Genomic DNA, 24562 nt, shown 5'->3' on the forward strand with positions numbered 1-24562 from the left:
TTAATAACCTCTTTAAAATTTCAACAAATTATTCCATAACAGAACTTCCATACCATATGGTTTTTACAGCATCCTTACTGAAAAATTTTAAAACTATGATGTCAAAATATTTTTATTAGGAAACTCAAGAAGCACGTCAACATGAATTTCTCTTTCACCAAAAGCTTCTTTCTTTACCAAATGGTCTTACCAAATAATCTAAGGAGAAAAAGAAAGCACATTCTTCATGACTACCCTCCTCAACTGCGCAAGGAGTTCAGAAGCTATCAAGATGGCCAGCTAAATGTTCACCTGAAAAACCCACCAAGCCTGACTTCATGATTAAATTGTTAGTTTAATACCACACCCCGTGAAATGTCAATCACCTGATATTAGAGCCTTGCTCATAGTAAATCAAATTTCAGTATTCCTGGAAGAGCCTTTAGTGTCTACCTTTGCTTCAAGTTATCCCTCCTGATACTCACTATTACAGTTCCCATAAAGCTATCTTTGAGAGCTTGATGAGAAAAAAATCTATCTTAAGTGATTGGCATAGGAATGGCTATCAAGAAACAGGCATGGGACTGGGGATGTGGCTCAAGCGGTAGCGCACTCGCCTGGCATGCGTGCGGCCCGGGGTTCGATCCTCAGCACCACATACAAACAAAGATGTTGTGTCCGCCGAAAACTAAAAACTAAATATTAAAAAAATTCTCTCTTTCTCTCCCCGCCCCCCGTCTCACTCTCTCTTTAAAAAAAAAAAAAGAAACAGGCATTCCCTCATAACCTGATGGTTAACTTCTTTCCTGGTTAATTTCTTTCCTGTAGTTTTCTAATAGAGAAAGGAATTCTAGCACCATGCCCAAGCATGCGCACTCAAAGTCTAAGGCAATACTACTCCACAGAGTCACCCTATTTCAGAGAATAAGTTGTAGCTTTAAGAACAATATAATATGACCAAATATTAAGCTATTAAGCCTGGAAGAGGAGAATTTAAATGATGATAATGTCTATTTTTGTTCCTTTCAATATAATTTTAAATAACTCCAAATGAATCTTAGGAAAAAAATAACCAAAGGAGTGAATTTCAAAAAGGTGAAGCATAAAAACTGGAGTCACAGAAAGAAGATAATGTATGGAAAATCTCCAGTAATTTAGAAAATGTGTACTTGGCTATTTAAAAATAACAAATATTCAGTTTAAATGAAAGTGCTACTACAAAAGAAAATTTTAAAATCATGAACAATTTATATTCACTAAGAGAAGGATTAAATACATGAAAATAGAAATCTATTTTAAAAGATTCATGGTTAAAACTACAAAATCTTAAATAAGAGGGGAAAGGCTACAGTCAAAAGTAGCTGATGTAAGGGACCACTGAATTGGGATGCCGCTCAGTCAACCTTACTAGCTGTAAGCTCTGAACAAACTGTTTCACCTCTCTAACTCATTTTCCCCGCCTGTAAATAAGGATAACAATGAAATTCATTTTGTGAGGACTCAATTATTTAATATGTACAAGTTTCTTAAGACATTTTTTCATAAATATGAACTGAAGTTTTCACTCAGTGTTCATGTCACTTGCAAAAGTTTAACTTGCCAGGGACTCTCAAAATTCCTACTTGAGTAGAACACTCCAGACACTGCCTCAAGCCTTCACAAACAGTACCTAACTCCAGCAAGGCAGAAGCTCTGCCGGTCCACAGGTGAGGCTCCTGTTCAAACAACAACAAGCACAGGGGACTCAGGACGGAACAAGTTACAATAGAAGACATTTTAACATGCCAAAAATCCAGCAATAGCAAAGTAGAATGGAAACTTTTATTCCTATTTCACAAATAAGGCAACTGAAACAAACGATGAAGTAAAGTAGCCAACATCGCCCTGGTAAGTAATGTCAGGACAGCACTATGGATGCATGCCTTAATCTCTACCACACCCCAACACACTACTGGCACTCAGCACAGACCATATGTTTGTAAATGACTGATGGACAGTTGGGCGGATGGGTGGAACAAACAGTTAAGCAATATTAGGTTTCCATGGGGTCACCATCAATCCTACCATTGAAACCAACCCTGTGGAGTTACTTATAGAGAAGAGATCAATAAATGCTACTTATTTTTATGGAGTAATAATTATTACTCACAGACCAAGACTATAGACTTGGTCATTAACACTCCCAAAATATGTATAGATAGCAAGAGGTAAAGAACTTTTTTCAACTACAGATAGCATCAATTTAAATGCCAATGGGAAAGTTAAACAGGGACACTAAGAATAAAAACAACAATATTTGTCTATTTGAGTACTGCAATAATTAAAATGAAACTATGAAGCTATACTGATGCCTAATTGGGGAAGATAGAAAAATGGATTCACCAACCTCATCTTAACCCCTTACTAAACTGATATAAAACACTAGCCTAAATTGAGTTCTTTAATTTCCTTCTACACTCAATTTTGGGATAATATTTTTTCTTAATTGTGTTAGAACATAAAATGCCTATATTTAAATTTTCCCTTTTATATTCTCAGCCTAAAATTACCTGTAAAATAAAGTAAGAACTGTGTCATCAAAGTATGTATATTGAATTTAAAAGTAAAATGAAGACAAAAAAAGCTGTGATAAATTTTACTATACCTGTATTTACTAAGAAATACCTGTAAAGAAGTTCTTCTGTGCAAAGATGAAGTGGTAGGTGGCTTTATAAACTTCCAATTCACACTGCCACGTCTGTGGCATGTTCCATACTCGGGGGTAGCTGGCATTGATGTGGAACTGCAGGACAAACATTAGCAACAACATTAAAGCTTGAAATGTGACACTGTGTGCACAGCATTAGAAATGAAGGCTCACACGCTGATGAGTAATTAAAATTTATTTTCCTACTGAGCTGAACAGAAGGTCCCTTAGAGATTTTAATATTGCTGAGGCTGAAGGTCAGTGTCTCCAGTGACATCCAGCTCCTATGAAGCCATGAAGGGGTCAAAAAACTTGGACAATGGCAAATCAGGTGGAAGTTCTGACACGGGACTCTAGCTAAGCAAATGGGTAGCAACCAGTGCCCCCAGTTCCTCCTTTCTCTCCCTCATCTGTGGAGTGAGAGGCTCAGAGAGAGGGAAGGTGGAGTGCAATGCACACTGTCACACTAATGGCATTAGTACTTCTCCTAAGGATGGCGTTTCTGTAAAGCATAAAGCTGCCTGCCTAGGAGCAGCACTGCCACACAACCTGCATTCTCTAGCAGCAGCTCAAGAATTCGTGAAAATGCTAAATATGAAGTTTAACATATATTTATAGTATCTGAAACAGTCTTGGTATCTGGAAAATCTCCTTGTTAATGTACACATGTATGAGATGTTTGTTTAAAGGACCTTCTGGGAATACCAACTGTCCTATCCCACCCCATCTTTTGCTGTTGCAGTCATCATTCTCTGATTTTAAACATATCTGTGTGGTCAGCGAGTCCCCATCCTGCAATTTTCATCAAGGGCATTTCCACCAGGCTTCCCACATAGAGCAATCCAGAGTATCAGTAAGATTCTCCTCCTTTTGCCTTATTAATCAAGTGAAAAGCAGAATGAACATTATGTAAGCCCTGAGGAAGAATCCAACAGGGCCAGGAACATGGTGAAAAATAACCTTATATAGAAAGGAAAATGAGGCCAGCCACAAAATCAAGTTTGAAAACACTATTCTAATGGCTCTTCTCTTTTTCGTTGCCTTCTTTTCACTTCCCACACACTAGAAGCAGAGCCACAGAGAGATGCCAAAGGAAGCCCAGAGCACTGGGAATCGACTTCTCTTCTCAAGGGTGGGGTGAAGAACACCTGGAGGTCCTCAAACTTGAGGACGGGTCATTCAATGACTTCCTGGCTAATTAAATTTTATATTAGAAAATGAAAACCAAGTTTGCTCATAATCATACACTTCAGACTTACTGCTAACATTTCTGCTTCTAAAAGGGTCCGGTACTGCATGCTGGTGGTGGCATCAACATGTAACAGCTGTCCTTTAATTGCAGGGGTATAACCTAATAAACACAACAAACAATCAGAACAAGAAAAAAATCATGCAATTAAGAGTTCTAGACTAGAACCAACTCCTGCAACCTCACAAAGAAGAAATTCCTGAAAAATGGTGATTGATCACTAAATATACCCAATGACAGGGAGCTTGCTAACATAATAGGGGATCCTTCTCATTTTAGACAGCTCAGAAGAAACTTCCATCTCCACATAGTATCTATCCTCGCTTTCCTTTCCAGTGCAACACCACAGATGACCCTTGGTTATCTTCAGGGAACAGGTACCAGGAATCCCTGTGGGTACCAAAGTCTACACAGGCTCAAGTTCCTCATATAAAATGACATAGTATCTGCATGTCACCTACACTCACCGTCCCATATATTTTATCTCTCGATTACTTTTAATATCTAATATAATAGAAATGCTGTGTAAACTGTTGTTATACTATGTTGTTTAGGGAATGAAAACAAAGGGTCTGTATGTGTTCAGTACAGACAGAATTTTTTTCCTAATATTTTCCACTCACAGTTGATTAAATCCATGGATGCAGAATCCATGGACACAAAGGACTGACTATGCATGTCTATTCTCTTAACGACAGTCTCCAACTGCAGCTCCAATGATTTTTCTTTTCCATTAACAAAAGGGTACACATTTTTATCATTTTCAACTGTTCCATATATAATTATTTCCAAACAATATTTAATCCTGAAGCATTAATAATTTCCCAACAATACACCCATTTTCAACAAAATTAGAGAGCATTACATTTCCTTCTTTGATGAAGTCCTCGTGGATGTACATTAATTTATAGTCATTAACAGATGGCTAGTTCCACAGCCATCCTGTTCTGAGCCTAGTTTTCTCCTCCAAACACCTGAATCTGATAACCATTTGGACTTAATTTTTACATTTTCCTTTCCTTTTTCCGCCACAGAGTCATCTTAAAAGTGAACTAACCTTTATACCCAAAAACCTAACTGGGCTTTCCTTAGATACCAAACTCAAAGAGTGCAAAACCTGCCACAACCCTATGCTCAAGCACTAATCCCCTCCATCCTGGGTGACTCCCCTTGCTCTGGTGTGTCATTATTCGTACCATTATTTATACACTGTACTAAAATGTACAGATACTATTTTCCATGCAATCATCAGTTTAAAAAAGATAGATGCACTCCCTTAACTAAACTGCTATCAATTCTGTGCAAACTCAAACTGCTTTCTTTTTCCTATCATATACCATAAGTAAGGTCTTTCTAACAGATGCTTCTTTCCAACTGCCTACTCTGAATCAGCCAGTCCTATAGAATCTCAGGCCTCTCCTTCAGGACTTAGCAGGATGATTCTTTTGAAACTTGCACAGAATTTAAGATCTAAATTGATTAGAAAATTGTCCCCTTCTCTCTAGGCAAATAATTTAATTATGTAATAACTTAATAACCACAGGTACAACAAATTATTAAAATAGTCCCACATCCGCTAATGGGAATATAAATAAGTATTGCTATCACAGAAAATAATATGAAGCTTCCTCAACAAATTAAAAAGAACCACCATATCTCTCAGCAATCCCACTGCTGGGTACGTATCCAAAGGAAATAAAATCGCTATGTCAAAGAGACACCTGCACACCCATGATCAAATCGCTATGTAAAAGAGACACCTGCACACCCATGATCACTGCAGCACAAGAGCTAAGAAATGGAAGTTGCCTAAATGTCCACCAACTGGTGAATGCATAAGAAAATGGTATTTCATTTTCTTGGAATGAAACACACAATGGAACAGCCATAAAAAGGGATGAAATTTTGTCATTTACAACAACATGGATGGAACTGGAGGCATAAGTGAAATAAGTCAGGCATAGAAACATAACTATCCCATAATCTCACTCATGAGGAACCTAAAAAGTTGATGTACATCATCAAAGTGGAGGGTAAAATGATGGTTATCAGAGGCTATGGAGAGAGAGGGCAGAGAGAAACAGGGGAGAGGAGGATGGGGAAAGATGTATCAATGAGTGCTTCATTATACACAGAAGAGGACTAAGAAGTTCTGATGTATAGTTACACAATAGGGTGACTGTAGTTAATGATAACGTACTGTGTGTTTCAAAAGCTAGATGAAAGGATTTTGAATGTTTTTTCCATAAAGAAATGATAAGTGTTTGAGGGACGAACAGATTTATCCTAACTTGAATATTACCCAATAAATGCATCAAAACATCACATAGTACCCCTTATAAATACAATCTTCTGTTTTTACATATTAACTAAAAACTAAAGTTAATTAAAAGATAAAAATATTAAAATGTTTAAAATTAAAACCTATTAATATCACTCTAAGAGGATTAAAAACTACTATTTATATATTACTTTTCTAATCATTTAAAACTAAAAATAATCATATCTTACCATTTTCTTCAACTGTCATTGGAATATTAATTTCTAAATATGAGCCAGCTCCTACATTCACATGTACAGCATTTGTTTCCTGCCAAAAGAAATTTTAACTTATATAAAAGATTTTATCATATTCCCATCATCTTTACTTTTTAGTTATTATCACAGAAGAAATAATTATCAATTGATACGCAATAAAAACAAAAGTTCAAATTTATACTAAAAATACACAAAAACAATTCAGCCAGATTTTTCATTCGGCTAATGAATGAAAGTTCAGATGATTGATTCAGATGATGAACCAGAACAGAACATGCAGCTTGACTATCATCACCATCATCGCCATCAACTCTTCTAGTTTGGGCATGTAGTAAAATTATGATGAAAGCAGCACACATTTAACTATTTGGGGGAAGAAGGAAGAAGCTCATGGAAATGAATCTAAGTATAAAATAAGTCAAAAGGAAAATATTCTAAAAAATAGTTTTCAAATTCTAAATAAGATTTTCCACTTCATTATAACAATTATTACCCTATTTTTAGTAAACAGCAAGTCAATTGTAGCATCTGCAATAATATTCATTCGTAGCTCAAAAGCAAGAATCTGTCTTGGTCTTCCAGGCTGTGCAATTTCAGAGACTTTCAGAATTTGATAATCAGGTGGAAAGAAAAACTTCCATAAGCAATCCCTATATGAGAAAGTGGAAAGAGCAATGTCCTGTTATTCAAACAACATAGTCTCTGAGAAGGGACCCAAATCAACATTATATCTTTACATTATCATTGTTACCCTGTTTTAAAAAAAGACGGTTTTCTTCAATGTTTTACACTTTCAGAGATCAATGAGCTTTCACACTTAATAAATATTCTATGACCCAGCTGAGACACAGGCAAGACCAATTTTGACTATTCAATTGTTATGAGCAATTAAAAATATTTTACAAGTTTTTCAACTGTTCAAATGGTTAAAAAAAAAAAAAAAGAACTGACAAAAGATAGCTTAATTAGAATGATTATTTCACCCTGGATTCATTACTTAACCTTTCTGAGAAGCCCTGACCTGCTTCCACATCCTTAACACAGGAAAAATGTAACAGACCTTAGAGTGGTTTTGAAGACTAAATAACTACATCATGGAAAAGACAGAGCAGTGTGTGGCACATGAAGAGTTTTTATTATTTCCACAGTCACTGTTTTTAATAGATACTATAAAGAGGATGAAAAGCAACAAATTTCTTTTAAAAAAATGAAACCGAGGCTCTAGTTATTTGTCTGCCCCTTATTGTCTGATGAAAAACCAGTGTCTTATGTTACAGCACTAACCTAATGCTGCTAATAACTCAGAGGAGATAGGAGGGCTGGGGAAGGAGTCAGCAGTGACAGGAAATGGTACTTGGAATAAAAGACAGGGGAAAAAAACAGTTGAATAGATCAAAATTAAAATAGAGACTCACAAGACTCACATGACTCACATCACTAGATGAAAATAAAAACAAACTTACGTTCTGCAAATGTTTTGACTAAGGCACACAAACATACAAAAACAAAAACAAAACTTCTAGGTGACTGCACACTCCAGGGGGTAACAGAAGGACAAGAGCAGTGGGCAGTAGGATGATCAACTGATCTAGACCTCATTTTTTGAGGCTGTCGCTTCAGTACTTTCCCCAAACCACTTAACCTCTCTGAAGCCCCACTTTCTCACAGGTTTGATGAGGTCACACATCTGTCCTATGTATCTCACTAGGTGATGAGGACCTTGTGCAGAAATACTTCAATGAAAGCACTTTGAGTAAAAGCACTAAACAGCCAATGTCAGGAATGCTTACATTGTCAAAATTATCACCTACAAATTAAGTTTCAATCTAGTAGACTCTATTCTCAAACTGTCATGAAAAAATCATAAGAAGAAATTATCATAAAGCTGAATAATACCTCGAAGATTCAGAATCACTGGTAGTTGAATTAACATCAAAATCTATATACTAAATCACATACAAAAACATATTAAAAAGATAGTGCACCATGATCAAGGGGGATTCATCCCAGGGATGCAGGGTTGGTTAAACATACAAAAATCAATAATTCATCATATTAATGGACTTAAAAACAAGAATCATGATCATCTCAATAGATGCAGAAAAAGCATTTGACAAAATATAGCTCAGATTCACATTCAAAACACTAGAAAAACTAGAGATAGTTGTCAAACCCAAGGCCAGCATCATTCTAAATGGAGAAAACTTGGAAGCACTCCTGCTAAAAACTAGAACAAGACGAGGATATCCTCTTTCACCACTTCTATTCAACATCATCCTTACAATTCTAGCCAGAGCAATTAGACAAAAGAAAGAAATTAAAGGGAAACAAATAGGTAAAGAACAACTCAAACTCTATTTGCTGATGACATGATTCTCTATCTAGAAAATCCAAAAAATTCCACCAGAAAACTTCTAGAACTCATAAATGAATTCAGCAAAGTAGCAGGATATAAAATCAACACCCATAAGTCAAACATATTCTTATACATCAGCAATGAATCTACTGAAAGAGAAGTTAGGAAAACTACTCCATTCAAAATAGCCTCAAAAAAATAAAATACAATACTTGGGAATCAATCTAACAAAAGAGGTGAAAGACCTCTACAATGAAAACTACAGAACACTAAAGAAAGAAATTAAAGATGAAAAGATCTCCCATGCTCCTGAATAGGCAGAATTAATAGTGTCAAAATGGCCATACTACCAAAAGCATTATACAAATTTAATTAAATTCTTATTAAAATCCCAATGACATTCTTCATAGAAATAGAAAAAGCAATCATGAAATTTATTTGGAAATATAAGAGACCCAGAATAGCTAAAGCAATCCTTAGCAAGAAAAGTGAAGCAGGAGGCATCACAATACCAGACCTTCAACTGTACTACAGAGCTACAGTAATGAAAACAGCATGGGATTGGCACCAAAATAGACCAACGGTACAGAACAGAGGACACAGAGTCAAATCTACATAAATACGGTTACCTCATACTAGAAAGGGTGCCAAAAACATTCACTGAAGAAAAGATAGCCAAATGAAATTAAACCTCTATTTCTCATCCTGCACAAAAATTAACTCAAAGTGGATCAAAAGCTTAGCCACTAGAATAGAGACCCTGAGCAAACAGAAGAAAAAATTAGGCCCAAATCTTCACCACGTCAGCCTAGGATCTGACTTCCTTAACAAGACTCCTAAAGCACAAGAAGTAAAACCAAGAATCAATAAATGGAATGGATTCAAATTAAAAAGCTTCTTCTCAGCAAAGGAAACAATCAATAACATGAGGAGAGAGCCTACAGATTGAGAGAAAAATCTTTACCACATGCACCTCTGATAAAGCATTAATCTCTAGGATATATAAAGAACTCAAAAAACTTAACACCAAAAAACCAAATAACCCAATCAATAAATGGGCTAAGGAACACAACAGACACTTCACAGAAGAAGAAATACAATCAATCAACAAAAATATGAAAAAAAATGTTTATCATCACTAGCAATTAGAGAAATGTGAATCAAAACAACTCTAAGTAAGATTTCATCTCACTCCTGTTTGAATGGCAATCATCAAGAACACAGGCAACAATAAGTGTTGTCGAGGATGTGGGTAAAAAGGCACACTCATACATTGCTGGTGGGCTGTAAATTGGTGTAACCACTATGGAAAGCAGTATGGAGATTCCTCAGAAAACTTAGAATGGAACCATCATTTGACCCAGCTATTCCACTCCTTGTTTTATACCCAAAGGACTTAAAATCAGCATACTACAATGACACAGCCACATCAATGTATATAGCATTAGCTAAACTGTGAAACCAACCTAGGTGCCCCTCAACAGATGAATAGATAAAGAAAGTGCGATATATATACTCAATGGAATAGTACTCAGCTTTAAAGAAGAGGGAAATTGTGGCATTTACCAGTAAACAACTGGAGTTGGAGACTATCATGCTAAGCGAAATAAGCCAATCCCACAAAACCAAAGTCCAAATGTTTTCTCTAATATGTGGATGCTAATTCACAATAAGGTGGGGGTCCCTAGGGAAGAATAGTGTTACCTTAGATTAGGTAGAGGGAAGTGATGGGAAGAGATGTGAGGATAGGAAAAATAGGTGAATGAAACAGACATTATTACTGTATGTATATATGTGACTACATGACCAGCATGATTTTGCAACATGTACACTTAGAAAAATTATATCTCGTCTCCGTATATCAAAGTGCATAAATGCATTCTACTATCATTTAAAATTTTAAATTTTTTTAATCTATATGCTAAAACTATGCCCTATCAGAGATCAAGAACTCCTCGAAACTCTGAGCAAATGATTCAACAGCAAGACTGCCAAAATTTCTTCCTATATTTCTGACATTCTTAAGTGGTAAGAAAATGACAGTACTAGTCACTGTTGACTGCTGATCATATTCAAGTGGAAACTCAATATGGGGAGGAAGAAAAGCAGAGGGCTCCCTGAGGACTTTGCACATGCAAGTGAGGAAGCACTTCACTCACACCAGTGAACTAAAGTATGTGAAAAACAGATCCTTGTCTTGAATAAACTTGAGTGCATTTGCTAAGTTCAGGTTATGAAGTATGTTGCTGTTCTCTCTTAGCAGAGGAAGAATATATACTGAAGGGAGTTGAGAAAGCAAATTTCTAACTCATATTAATTTTCGTTTTATTTCTCCATATAATACAAAGACTTTATGTAGCCAAAGTGAATTTAATTATGTATTATAAGAATTTTAGTTAGGGTTTTTATGTAAATATGCACTATTCATTTTTTAAACATATTAAATGTATTTTAAGAAGAATGACACCTCATTCTATTGCTAAAACTATAAAAATGTTTCATGTTTAAGGCATTCTTCTATTTTTTTTTTCCTTTCAAAAATATATGACTGTTAGTCCAGCCAAAGAAAATGAATTTCTCTTAAGATTTCTGCATGCAGTTGAAATAGCTGTAGCTATTTTACTTATTGGAATCTGAAATCCTTCATTTTTCAACTGGATACAAAGCAAATACAGCATGATTTATTGTAGGAAAAATTTTGCCATTAAAGGAAAATTAAAATCCAATAATGTGAAAGTATCTGCTAACTGGAATTTTAAGCTCTGCTTACATTCAAGTTTCAACCTAACCCAGAACTTAGTGAATTTACTCTGACTTTCAAGTTTCAACCTAACCCAGAACTTAGTGAATTCTCCTTTAACACATTCCAAGAGTTTTCAAATAACAAACTACTCATTTATCATACAACGTTAATTAACTACTAGTGAGGCACACAGCCCTGTATACTAGAGTACAGTAAGACCAGGAGGACAAACAGCCCTTGCCTTGTCCTGTGCAAGATGCTGGTTTGACCCCCAGCACCAAAACAGTAAGTAAAGGAAGAGCATATTCTTTGACAAGGCATATCCTTCTCACTTAGAGTACATTCATAGCATAATCTGAAACTTTAAAAAGTATTCAAAAAAACTCAGAACATCAAAAATCAGTATCAGTGGTCTTTCAAATCTTTCATTAACACATCAATAGCCCAGTAAAAACTGCCTCAGTATGTGACTCAACACATACTTTTCTATTCAAGAAAGCTAACTCATGTAGAGAAAAACATTAAGCAATGTCTATTTGAATTAATTCCGAATTAGTGAAAAATGTCCCTTTGTTTTCTTTAATAAGTGGAAAAAACATTAATAATATATTAAAAATAAAAAATTATTTTAAGGTAATAGAATGATTAATAAAAATCTTTGAGTCAGATGGGCACAGTGGCACAAGCTTACAGAATCAGCTACTCGGGAAGCTGAGGCAGAAAAGCAGTTGAGCTTCAATCAGGAGTTCAAGGACAGCCTGGGCATTATAGCAAAACTGTCCCAAAATATAAAAATAAAAAAAAGAAAGAAAAACGAAAAACTATGAGAAACGTTATTTTCAGTATACGATCCCTACTTCTTATTACTACAGAACTCTTTTACCTGTAGAACACAGGACAATTCTCCACTTTTATCATGTATTTGCCTCAATTACTCAGTCCCCTCTTTGCCTAGCAAACTCTAAACTGCTACCTCTACAAAAGCCTTTTCTAAGTCTTCTCTCCCCAGTCTTCAATATGAATTATGTACCTATTGTAAGCTGAACTGTACCCTAAAATTTCATGTTTAAATCCTAACCCTAGTATCTAAAAAGGGGGCTGTATTTGGAGAAAGGGTCTTTAGAGAATAATAGCATTAAAATGAGGCCACTGTGGTACATCCTGATGCAGTATGGCTTGTGTCCCTATGAAAAGAGGAAGTCTGGCCACCAGCATACACAAGGGAGACCACATGAAGACACCAGGAGAAAGCAGCCATCTACAAGCCCAGGGAAAGGCCAGAGGCAACTCCTTCCCTTCCAGTCCTCAGAAGGAACCAGCCTCACCACCACCTGGATGGAGAGCCTTTGGCCTCCAGAACTGTGAGAAAGAAGCTTCGGGTAAGCTACCCCATGCGCAGGGATCAGTTTCGGCCTCCCAGGGAACAGATGCAGTGCCTTCCTGGGCACATCTTCAAGACCCTTTACTTACCTCTATACAGCCCTTCACACAACTTGCTTTCTCTCCCCCACTAAAACTGAACTGTGTATTTATGCCTTTTATTTTTAAACCCCCATCTCTTTATTACTCTGCTACATAGTAGAGAGTTAATAAATAAACTGTTCAATAAATACAAAAGAAAAATCAAAGAAATGAATAAATATGCTGTTAATGAATCTTTCTGATAAATGAGTTCCTCCTTTTGGAGACAACTTGCTTGAGGTTTCTCCATAAAACAAGTTACTATTGGATCAAAATATTTAGTGACAATTTATTCTGCCATCATAAGACAGCACATAAAAAAAATAAGCTACTATTTCAATGCATTTGAAAGACTTTATTAGAGATATAATTTATTTAAGTACCTCTGCCTATCAGCCCAGGGTCCGTAATTAAAATCTGTTCCTTTGCCACAGACTATATCGAGCCCCCAACATGGAGGTAAGTCTTGTAATTTGCAATCTTCACTGCTTATTTCTCCTTCAATGCTTTCTTCTGTTTCTTCTGGAACAAGTCCTGTATTCCAGAACATACAATTTAAAAGCAGTTACTTAAAAAGACCATTAGGAAGTTTCCTTAAATAAGCAGTTCTAAATGTGTTGGCTTCAGGAGCCTTTCTTTACATTCTTAAAAATCAAGAACCCCAAAAAGGATCCCCAAAGGAGACTAAAGTTAAGCCCATTTAAGGTTCTATTCAAAATAATAAATTTTTGTTGTAAACATTAAATAATTTTATTTTAAAAATCAACTCACTATATATCAACATAATAAAATACTAAATAAAAATAGTATGAAAATGAAAAATAACTATTTTAATGAAATCAGAGTTTTACTTCATTTTTAATGAAGAAAAACTATATTTTCAAAACCAATATAATTTAGTGAGAAATGTTGGTATTGTTCTTCATTTTGGCAAATCTCTGTAGTGTCTAGCTTAATAGAAATCAGGTGGATTTTCAAAGCTGCTTCTGCATTCAATCTGCTGTTGAAGGACTTGAATAAAACCTGGCCTCAACAGACATATACTCAGAAAAGGAGCAGCATTTCAGTAGACTTTTCACCTAATGCTGGATGATATTCTTCTTTGACATGACAGCAAAATTCAGCAAGTGAGACCTTCTTAAAGATGAGTCGCAATGTGTCATCTGAAACCGGATCACTGCACTTTTGGCAGTCTTATGCTGGTGTTGTGTTCTGAATGCATCTCTTGTCCACACATGACCCTTGCAAGCACACACTGGTCATGTGGAAAACAGCAGTTCACATAACCACGCTGATCTTTCACAAATGTTGATAAACTCACTCTTAAACATTTTTATAATCACACTTGTTAGTGTCACTGATAGTTTCATTAGAAAGCTGTTAATTACTGAGTTATTGCCAAATAGTCCTAAATTTTCCAATATTTTAACTTCACATGTCAGCTCAAAAACAAAGTCTCTGATTCATCTTTCAAGATCAGTTGGTGTTCCATGTAAAAAGGAAATGACTGGGTGTGCAACTCCATCACATACATGCTTCTCTTCAAGACACCAGAATATCTGGTATGTGGCAGAAGTGCTTTGTGTTTAACCCACTGTATCGTACCAAATATTAAGACGACTCTAGTCAAGGGTCAATATTTGATAAAACTAATAATTTTTACTGCTTCATCAAGGGAAGCTCTACCAGATCAGCCAGTCTTCTGTCTGGGAGAGTGTGGCAGCAGAAACTGCAAAGCTGGCTAACAGGACAGGGAGCTGCAGCTTCCCTGCAGGCACCCTCCCTGCTTCTGCACCATCAGAGCCCACATCAGCTCAAGAGACCAGAAAGTCCCAGAGCCTCAAAAATCCCTGAAAGGTCGGAAAAGCAGAAGTACAAAAAAGGGCTTTAAAAGATCTAGCACTGGGGCTGTGGTTGTGGCTCAGTGGTAGAGCGCTCGCCTCACACATTGAGGCCCTGGATTCAATCCTCAGAACCACATAAAAATAAATAAAATAAAGTTATTGTGTCCATCTACAATTAAAAAAAATATATATATATATATATATATATATATATATATATATATATATTAAAAAAGATATAGCATTTAGCTTTTATCAAATGGAAGCATGGAAGCCACCTACAAAGCACTAGCAAGATTCTGATTTTTCAATCCTAAAACAAACTACCTACTTATAACAGCACCCCCTAAAGGTCTTCACTAGAGGCTGCCTGTATTCTAAATGCTGAAGTCTATGGATGAAAGCAGAGTCTGAAGTAACATACTATATTGTTCTCTCTAGTCTAAAACACTTCTAAGAAATGACACATATTTTTAGAGACATTCCCATAACCACATTTATCATTTTATTGATCCCTTTAATACCCTAAGAAAGAAGATTAGAAAGATTATCAGATATGTACATTCCACAGAAGAGAATTGTCACTATGAAACATACTCGCAAAAACACAGTACCTGGCTCATCCATGTAGTAATAGATGTCGACATCATTGGACTGCATCACCACAAAGCCTTCTCCCATCAGTCTTGGTGGTCTATAAGAAGCAGAGGTGAGGGCAAGCTGAATACACCTCCGATAAGCAAAACGTTCAATATCCTACTTAATGGTGGTAAAAGGTGAAAAACGGAAAGGAATAGCTACAAAGCACACCCAAGAACCATCTTAAAAAGGGAAAAATATCCTTCACCTATACAATTATCCAAATAACTGTTCCCAGGTACATGCTGTATTATGGTAAATAATAAAATTGACCCTGAAAATGTATTGGTAAATTACTGGTAGCTCAAGAGGGGGAAAAAAATTACAGTTTTCATTTGAAATAAAAAATTAAAATCATTGCTATTAAAAACAAACACAAAATATCATTTGATTTATCAGAATAAGCTGTAATCATTCAGAAACATGAAATAAGAAAAAATAAATAAAAATAACAACTTAATATTGCTTATTTCTAAGAATATTTAGTTGAACAGCTTGAAATAAATTTAAAGCAAACACCTTGGACTTAACTCTGAATGAATGCTTCTCTATCTTCAATTTCCCACAAACTTTAACAACTTCTGTCACATAATATAATATCTTTTTCATCAAAATTAACTTCTCAATCATAGATAATATATACAAACTAAATTTTATTCTAAATATGTATTAAATCAAAAAAATTAATGATGCTCCACACTTTTGAAAAATGAAAAATATACTTTTAAACCTCTTTACACAAGTTACTAATAGCAGAACACTTTCTGATCTCACTCTCCAGTAACTTGGGGTTTGAAAAAACCCAGATTTATTCAGTATTATACCTGTACCCCAAAACACAGACTTGATTGCACTCCAGAAGAGGTTTAACCAAATCCATGATCTTGAAAAGCATGGCCAGGCAGACCCACGGCCACCTGGGATTAGGAAAGGAAAAACCCTCTCTATCATTTTAGATAGTTCTTGGGAAATGTAATAGCAAGGAGGTCAAGAGTAAAAACTAAAAGGAATAACTGTGTTTCTTGTAACCTTATAAGACTGCATATTGCCTATGCACAAAAAATAAAAGGATAAAAGCTGAGGCACTACAGTGGAACTCTACCCATAAACACTTAAACCACACACATTCATCCAAAGGCTCCTGCACAAAAACAGAGAGACTGAGAGAAAACAAAGGTCCTACAAGCCCATCATCCCATCTATGGATATATGGCCTGGCGTCAGGCAGGAGTCATGAGTCTGCTGCTTCCTCAGGGACCAGTCCAGTCTAGGATGGGCATCTCACCACTGTGAGGTGGGTCTAGTGTACAACATCCACACAACATGTCTCTTAAATACACACTGCTACTTTTCACTGAATAATACAAAAATCACACCTCAAAAACTAGATAAAAAACAATTTGGGATGTGTCATATGGGTCTCAAAACCGCACCACCCTAACTTGACCAATTTTACAAGAGTAATTCTGATTCATTTTCAACATTCACTAACTCAAAATTGGTACTCCAATCTCTTCAATTTACTTTATCCATGCCTTCTGAAAAGAAAAATCCACCTGTAATGTACATTTCTTATACAAACATCAGGGCTTAACTGCCCAAAATAAATTTCCACACTACAGAGAGAAGGAGAAGAGCTATAGCTATAGGCATACAGAAGCACATCTGAATGCACACGTTACTGCTAGACAGCATATCCATTGATCCCACAAGGAAGATCACTTGTTCACTGTTTAGGAGACTGAGAAATATAGCTATTACCACACAACTATAGCAAGAAAACAAGGGTCACCGAAGATTCCAGGTGATGCCCATCTTAGTTCAAAAGAAGTTACTATTTCCATCAGGCTTTCTTACTCATCATTTTGAAGACCAACATATCTTGGACTAGGAACAAGCATGACTCGAACATTTTCAAGCTTTCCTTTCACAATATGCATGAATTGGTCAAGGTGACTTGAAGGTGGTTTTGTGGTGTAAGTTAAGAAAGCATCATCAAAGTTGATGCACAGAGTCTGAGGTTGATAATGATTTCCAAAGGCCAAACGTCCCTAAAAAAAGTACATAAAAAAGACATATATTACACCTTTTTTCTCCATTAAGCTGACCTAACAGCAAACATTTTCAAGGAACAAGTAAATGATTCCAGCTCAGCACTATATGCTATTTAAATCATTCTGCTGGTCAATGTATACCAGTATTTGAAGAAATTTAAAGTGAAGTTCAAACTAGTTTAAACACTTTTAAATAAATAAGCTTTACAATCTAAGAAACTTATCCTAAAACAGTATTGGTGCTAAAATTCTTTCACAACTTAGAGAAATGAAAGTTATATTTGCAAAAATAAAACGTTCTATGTTTTGAACCCACCAAACATATAACTATAACACAATTTACTTACTGTGCTCACATTGACTTTTATGACTGGAATAAGTGATCGCCATGAAGATGCAGGGTCTTGAGATTCTGTTTTTACTTTAACTCTAAAGAGAAGAAAAAAACTAAGACCAAGAAAAGCTTAAATAACTGAAGGATACTCCCTCAGATATACTTTATTAATATCAGCTGTGCACTTCCCAGTATACAATGAGTGCCCAGCAGGCAAAACAAAATGGACTTACATATACAGATATGGAGAAGTACAAGCAAACTACACACACTATATGGGAAACATAGCTTTTCAGAAACTCACACAAAAAAATGTCAAATATTTGCATATGTACCTTAAACATTCATGTAAATGAACTCAAAATCATAAAAAATTAATATCAGTAGTTTTTAATATGGAGTGAAGTAGAAACGATTTGTAGGGAAATAACTTTTTTGACATTATATAATTCTGTATTACTTTAATTTTAAATGATTACATAATTATTTTAAAAAACAAAAAGTTTTTAGTTAAATTAGAAAGAAAGATTAGATTGTGTCTAGGTGAACAGTACCAATGACATTCTAATAAAGGCAAAGGTTTAAATGCTAGAAACTAGTAAAATTCAAGTATGATTTTGAACCTTTCGATTTTGGACTGGGTTCTTGTTCTCCCATTTTCCCGGGTTTTATCATCATCTTTCTTAGGTGGAATTATTGTTGGCTCCAAACCAAACAACTCTTGAAGGTGTCCATAAAGATCCGAACGGTTGTAGACATGAAATTCAAAATCATTAACTGTGATGTATAATCTGGTTTCTGCCTTTGGATCTAAAGATACCAATTACAAAAAAAGATTTCAGTTAAATTTTTAACAATTTTAGTCTAATTTTTTTCACAGTTGAAGTAACTCAAATTATTGTTTTAAGTATCATTCTATAACACAGAAACACATATTAAAATACAAAACAACAGCAACAGAAAGAAAAATGCTGATATCATTGTTATAATTTAATACTTTATGAACAACTAAGTTTCTAAATTCTGGTTATATAGTGACAAAATTTAAAGAGTTTATCCTAAGAAAAATAAAGTGCCACTTACGGAGTAAAGCTGCCCTTATATAGCCATTTTATATTAAAATATACATAGTAAATAATTCTGAATACATTTAAATGTCACATTAGTATTTGAATTTTTGCATAAGAACTAGAATTTTTCATAAAAACTACACAAAACTAGAACATTTTCTGAATGATAAGACTGAGCAATAACCTTCTCAAATAAAAGACATAATTACATTAAGTCTCAACAACAACAGGAGTATCCCTTACCCTAAATGCTTGAGACAAAGTGTTTTGGCTTCTGGATTTTTTCAGATCTGGGGATATTTGCGAATATATGAGAAATAAATGTGAGCTGGGACCCACATCCAAACACAAAATTCCCTTGTTTAATTTTCACCTTATAAACACAGCCTGGAGGTGATTTTAGACAATACTTTGTGCATCTGCACTTGACTGAAACCCACTACTTGAGGTCAGGATTTCACGTCAGTGCTCAAAACTTTCCAGACTCTGGAGCATTTCCAATTCTAGGTTTTCCGACTGGAGTACTCAACCTGTTTTAATTAATGAGTCTGCCTATACCGTGATGGATGGCACTGTTTTCTGCTGAAAGCAGTGTATCGCAAATCAAATGAAGAATGTCAGGAGAAAAGTACCACAGACAACGATTCCTTGTTCTGAAAGAAAATCAGGCACGTTTTCTGAGACATGATTTTTACTCTTCATCCATTTTTGCCTCTACCAAATTCAACTAAAAACTGAAATAAGATGACCAGTCAGAAACATTCAATTTTGAAACCCAGTGAGCTGTTATGGACTTTCAGTTTAAGCAGCTGAAGTAGTGACTTAAACGAGGCGGACACACCCTTCAAAAATACCAAGCTTCACCAAACTATTAACTTCTAGGAGCTATGCCAAGATTGAAAAAATTTAAATTTAACTAAGATTAAAAATAATATACCACTTGTTTTTAAAATATAACTTAAGGAAAACGAAGCAGGGGCAACGCTCTTTTCCAAGAACAGTAATGCACTATTACACGTGGTACATCCAATCTAGGTTATCTCATTAGGTTATCTCATCGCTTCCTAGAACAACCGAGGAAACCATGACAAACCCAACCCTTCAAGAAACTCTGCTCAGGAGCTGGAATTTCCCAGTAATTCTTAAGTAGCTCTTTGACCTATGGTCCTCCTACTTCTTCAGATTTACCACAGAACTAACAGCCAAGCCAACCCCTACATCACATCAAACATTTCATCCCAGTACTTGCTGTACGTCCAACTTGTTGAAATAAAAAGATCAGTACGTACACTGCTTGAGAACAAGGAATGCCGTCACCCATTTTTAAGCAAGTAAATCAAACTCCATCACCCACTAGGTTCAAACCCTTCCTCAGATGCCAGGCCAAGAGCCCAGCAGCAGACCGACTCAACATCTCCAATTCTGCTTCACGTTCCTCACACCCGCACACACCCGACCTGCTTCACAGGTTCCTCACACACACCTGACCTGCTTCACAGGTTCCTCACACCCGCACACACCCGACCTGCTTCACAGGTTCCTCACACCCGCACACACCCGACCTGCTTCACAGGTTCCTCACACCCGCACACACCAGACTATCTCGCATACCCCCTCCTATCAGCAGCCAGTGGGTTCTCTTGCTGGGGCCCCAACACCTTGCCTGTCTCCTTCGCTGCTCAGAGATCACCAGCCACTCTGGTCGGCCAGCTTTTCTTTCAGCCTATGTCCAGAATGCAGCCACTCTCTGCCCCTGTCTCGCTCACCTAGTTCACTAGCCCTGCTAGTGGCCCTCTTCTGCCTTGCTCCCTCACACCTAACCCTAACACACTAGCCAGCGTTTTTAAAACCTAAGATTATTCTGTCCTCTCTGCTCCCAAGTTTTCCTGTGGCTTTCCCATCTTATGACAACCCCACATCCCCTAAGTGATCACAGAATGCTAAGGATCCACGGTCCTGACTCCCTGCGCTGCCTTCTACTCTAAAGGCTCTTTCCCTGCCTCCCTGCGTGCTTCTCCTCAACTGGGCGCGACCACAAAGCCCACCATGGCGTCCCTACCAAGCAGCTCTTCCTGACAGTCAGCACTCCCACCCAGGGGCTCGTGAGCTTTGTTTTTCTCCTCTGCTATACTCCCCTCCTGCACTCTTTGATGCTATATATGCCACTTACTTATTATCAGAATCCTCCCAACTTGAATTAAGCCAGCTCTGACACGGACAGGACTTACTCTACCCACTGCTGGATTCTCAGTCCCTAGAACAAGGCTTAGTACACAAAAGGCTTAGTACACAAAAGCTCACAAAGAAAAATGAAGCACCTTCTTATGCATCATACTCCTAAGCAAAACAAAATGCCAACAAATAGATCTGACAATGTATAAAACCCAACAAACAGAATATTCTAATTTATTCCCAAATAGACCTATATAAGTAGGAATGATTACAAAATTCTTCAAATTTATATACAACCGAACTTTACCTCAAAACTCATTTACATCATTTGTTTTCAAATTTACTCACAGGACAGTTTACTAACAATCCCAGAATGACCTGACCATTAAGAATGTGCTCTAAAGGGCAGTGGACAAGATGGAGAAGCAGCAATGAGAACAATTAAGAACCCAGATTTCCCCTAATTGGACCAGCAATGATGAATAAGCAAACGGGGATTATAAAATAGAAACAGTATTACTCTCCATTTCACCTCTAATTTGCTGTACATGCACAAGACTCCCTCCTTTCAATGAAACAGAAATAAGAAAAGAGCACCATTAATTTACTAAAAGAGTGTACAGAGATAAGTGTATCAATTTTTTAATGTGTTATGTACGGCACACTGATGTACACTAAGTACTGAACGTACACTGATGTACACTAAGTACTGAATACCAAAACGCTGCAAGATGCCATCAACATTCCTTACCACGTTTTTCTTGCTTCTTTTTAACATTGTTTGTCATATATTGTCACTTCTTCTACTGGAATGTAAATTCTACTAGAGAAGTTCCCCCCCTCCTCCCGTTAAATTCACTATTATATCCCTCGTGTCTAAAATAGTCTCTGGTACATAGGAGATATTCAATAAATATTTGTTGAATCACTGAATTTAAAATGGGCTTGGAAATTTTATTAGATAAGACTGAGCAAAATGTAAATTGTACTGAACCACTTCAAGTGGTCTAGAGATAACTCTTTTCCTTCAAAAATTCACTTTGGGAAGTATCAAATAGCAAGTTCCTCAATATTTATAATGTACCCTTTGGTCTTATATTTTAAAGAAACATTTCCCTGAGTTGTCATCACACCTTTTTTGTTTGTTATATTGCATTAGTAATATTCCAGCCATAGAGCTGTACAATTAAACAACAAATCAGATCTCCAAGCTTGACTGATCTCCAAGCTGACATGGCTGCTGTTTTCTACAGGGTCTCTTCCCAGGACCTTTTCTGTCAATGTACCAGGCTTCCTGCCATCCAGGAGTATTTTACTTGGAAATGCCCTCTCCAGCCCCCCAATACTACCCCAACATACACAGAGAGATGCAGAAACAGGGTGTCTGAAGATACCCACACAGACAGAAACACAGAGAAAAGAACACATGTTCAGAGGCTTTCTTGCACACAGTGGGCAAGTACACACAGTATACTCATGTGCAGACTCAGAAACTAACAAAGACAAGCACACACATGCACATACTCTCACAGAGCCTGCCATGTACATTTGCAACTACCAGCGCACTCAGCTCCATTCTCACAGATGAACACAAAGGCCCATGACAAACAGGGCACCATCCCAGAATAGCAAGAGCATGACCCCAGTAGGGTGCATGTACCCTCACAGACTGACCACCACTTCTTCCAAAGGCATGCATCTCCCACTTAGGAACATGCACACATGCCTAAGTACACACAAATACACAGCTCTTTTAAAAACAGTAAGTTGGGGATGTTTGCATTGATTCTCCAGGAACTAAATAAAAAGGTAAATAAACAGTAAAAGGAATATATGATCATTTACTGATGCTGTGACCTAAGGCCTCATTTTTCTCATCTATGAGAATAAAACCAAATACCGAATGTTTTCTTTGATACAAGGAGAATGACTCATAGTGGGATAGGGAACAGGAGCATGGAAGGAACAGACGAACTCTAGATAGGGCAGAGTGGGGTGGAGGGAAAGGGGGGAGGCATGGAGTAATTAATGATGGTGGAATGGGATGATCATTATTATCCAAAGTACATGTATGAAGACACTAATTGTTGTGAATATATGATGTATACAGCCAGAGATATGGAAAACTGTGCTCTATATATGTAATAAGAAGTGTAATGCATTCTGCTGTTTTATATATATATTTAAATTTACATTAAAATTTTTATTAAAAAAAGATACAATTACCTCTTTGAAATCTCATCCCTACATTACAAGGCTAGAGTGATCTACCTTGAAAACAAAAATCTTCTCGTATTTCCTATCATGTAACATGATGGCATCACATAGTGGGCCCCCAAAAAATATTTGATAAATAAAATTCCTAAATACTAAAGGATATACACACAAAAAGTCTTGACTTAAGCAGTTAAATTTAAGGGAAAAAACAGATCAATGTTATAGAATCACACAACTCTCTTAGGCAAATAACACACTGAAATATCTTATTTTCCAAAGAATAAAAAGACAGCTATTTAATTATGTAATAGGGACACATGATGTTTGTAATAAAAAAAAAAAAAAAAGCAAAAGCTAAGGTACAGAAATACTGCCAAACAGCCTTGGAATAGAATTGATATTTAATCCAAAGACAAAACAGTCCGCTGACCTTTTAAAAACTGCTCAGGGTTTTTTATTTAATTTATTCAACAAATAAGATTCAAATGTAGCAAATTTTAAAAGTATTAGATCTTATTAGGCTAAAACGTCTACAAAATAAAACAACAGAAAGAGGCATCCTTGTTTTTACCATTGTAGTTTATTTTTGGGTTTTTTTTTTTTGTGTACATGGGCTTGAACACAGGCACTCTACACTGAGCTACCACTCAGCCCTTTTTATTTTATTTCAAGATAGGGCCTTTCTAATTTGCAAAGCTGGCCTCAAACTTGTGATCCTCCTGCATCAGCCTCCCAAGTTGCTGGGCTCACAGACATGCACCATTGTACCCAGTCAGCTATCCTTTCACGTCTTAATTTAAGAATTCCTTCTCATTAAGAAAAATATATGGGGGCTGGGGATAGAGCTCAGCTGGTAGAGTTCTTGCCTAACATACATAAGGCCCTGGGTTCAATCCCTAGCACCAAGAAAGAAAGAAAGAAAGAAAGAAAGAAAGAAAGAAAGAAAGAAAGAAAGAAAGAAAGAAAGAAAGAAAGATGTTCAACTATTTATCCAGGTCCACAGTCATTTAAACACTATGATGCATCATCACAGGCTAAGATCAACTAACTGGTCCTGATACTTCATTATTTTCCAAAATAATGGCTTAAAATCAACTACCCTGAAAATAGGGCTATTCTGAACAATCTAAATATCTAAATGACTCCCTGAAATGTTCCCGCACAAGCTCTATGGTAAAGACTAGGCAACTGAATACCACACTTTCCTTCTAATGGAGCAA

General features: G+C 36.3%; 1 protein-coding gene across 1 annotated transcript in view; it reads right to left on the minus strand.

The window, feature by feature from the left end:
* Bltp1 (bridge-like lipid transfer protein family member 1) overlaps window positions 1-24562 on the minus strand; it is a 197207-nt gene that overhangs the window by 141691 nt on the left and 30954 nt on the right. The window contains exons 7-15 of the mRNA XM_078022155.1: window positions 18507-18693; window positions 17897-17978; window positions 17353-17546; window positions 15471-15550; window positions 13396-13546; window positions 6946-7102; window positions 6426-6504; window positions 3925-4016; window positions 2644-2761 (exon numbers count right to left, since the gene is read on the minus strand). Of these exons, the coding sequence (XP_077878281.1) occupies window positions 2644-2761; window positions 3925-4016; window positions 6426-6504; window positions 6946-7102; window positions 13396-13546; window positions 15471-15550; window positions 17353-17546; window positions 17897-17978; window positions 18507-18693 (1140 nt within the window). The remainder of the gene's footprint in view (window positions 1-2643; window positions 2762-3924; window positions 4017-6425; window positions 6505-6945; window positions 7103-13395; window positions 13547-15470; window positions 15551-17352; window positions 17547-17896; window positions 17979-18506; window positions 18694-24562) is intronic.

The sequence above is a fragment of the Ictidomys tridecemlineatus genome, chromosome 9, assembly GCF_052094955.1.
Source record: "Ictidomys tridecemlineatus isolate mIctTri1 chromosome 9, mIctTri1.hap1, whole genome shotgun sequence".
Taxonomy (NCBI): Eukaryota; Metazoa; Chordata; class Mammalia; order Rodentia; family Sciuridae; genus Ictidomys; species Ictidomys tridecemlineatus.